The sequence below is a fragment of the Eimeria necatrix genome, genomic scaffold, assembly GCF_000499385.1.
Source record: "Eimeria necatrix Houghton genomic scaffold, Enh_scaff400, whole genome shotgun sequence".
In the NCBI taxonomy this organism is placed as follows: Eukaryota; Apicomplexa; class Conoidasida; order Eucoccidiorida; family Eimeriidae; genus Eimeria; species Eimeria necatrix.
This window is the reverse complement of record NW_013654300.1, coordinates 23,043-24,367: the sequence shown is the minus strand read 5'-3', so window position 1 is coordinate 24,367 and position 1,325 is coordinate 23,043. Positions and strand designations below refer to the sequence as shown.

General features: G+C 61.8%; 1 protein-coding gene across 1 annotated transcript; it reads left to right on the top strand.

The window, feature by feature from the left end:
* Nucleotides 1–839: 839 nt before the first annotated feature.
* On the top strand, nucleotides 840–1,325 carry ENH_00051050 (hypothetical protein, conserved; the record flags this gene model as incomplete). Its single annotated transcript, XM_013581345.1, has 1 exon — nucleotides 840–1,325. The coding sequence occupies one exon, from the start codon at nucleotides 840–842 to the stop codon at nucleotides 1,323–1,325; it is 486 nt and encodes a 161-aa protein (XP_013436799.1).

Genomic DNA, 1,325 nt, shown 5'->3' with positions numbered 1-1,325 from the left:
TTTAAATGCCTTTGCGAAGAAAAAGCTGCTGCTGCTGGCTCGCAAACCGCAGACTCGCGAGCGCGCGCGCCCGCGGTGCGAAACTTGCACGAAACCCCCCAAGCAGCAACACCCGCGCGGAAAGCGGACTTCAAAAGCCGCAGAGGACTTATAAACTCCTTTTAGCTCAAGAAGGAAGCCGGATCGCGCAGGTTGCCGCAGAAGAAGTCGCAAACTGAACGGCGGCGGCGGCAGCAGCGGACGCAGCGACGGAGGCGTGCTGCGGTGTACGTACACCTCAGACGCCGCACCCTCCGCGAAACCGAAACCACCGGAAATTTCAAAACAAAAAACGCCGGGAATTCAACTTTAACTCCGCAGAGGGCCTTTATCTTTTTCCTAACTTCGCGGCGCTGCTGCGGCGGGCCTGAGACAGCAGCAGCCAGTGTCCGTCCGCCGTTTCCTCTTAGCCCGCGAGACATGGATAAACCTCCTCCATTTCGTTCTTCTTGAGTTTTAATGACCACGAAATGCCTTAAATGCTTCAAAGTTTCCTTTTATCCCCCGCTTTCCCGCGAAATTCGCCGGAACGGCCTGCTGCTGTCTGCTGCCGACCGGACGGCGCCGCCTGCAGCAGGTGTGCTGCATGCGGCGCTGCTGCTGCTGCTGCTGCGCTCGCAGTTTTTCTGTTGCAGTTCCTCTTCAAATTGCATTAAAGACCTTTTGCAGCTCCCAGGGCTTCTTTCAAAGCTCGCTTTCCCCTTCCCAGAGCCCCCTCCCACTCCCACTCCCACTCCCGCCGCCGCCGCCGCTGCTGCTGCTGCTGCTGCTGCTGCTGCTGCTGCGGACCCCGCAAGACGATGGACCTCACTGCGTCTGTTGCTGCTGCTTCTGCAGCGTCGAGCGGGCTGGGGGGTTTGTGCGGGTCTGCGGGCCTGCAGGACGAGCTGCTGAACAACTCGCTGCAGGAGGGCTTTCCCGCTGCAGCAGCAGCAGCAGCAGCAGCAGCAGCGGGGGGCCCGCGGCCGCCGCCGCGGGGCGTGCCGCCGCACCCGCTGGAGCTGCAGCAGAAGCAGCTGCTGCTTGCTGCAGAGCAGCAGGAGCTGCAGCGCGTTGCTGCTGCCTTCGGCAGCTACGCCGCTCTTCGCCTCAAAACTGAAAGAGAGCTTTGCGCCACCGCCCAGCGCCTCCCGGGCCTCCCCTCTTCTCTCTGGGGCCTCCAGACCCTCATGGGCCTCGACATTTCCATTTCTCCTCAAGACTATTTGGGCCGCGAGAAGCCAGAGCTTGAGGGGGGGCCCCTCCTCACCCTCCACGACCGCATCGAGCGCGCCATGGGCATTTAA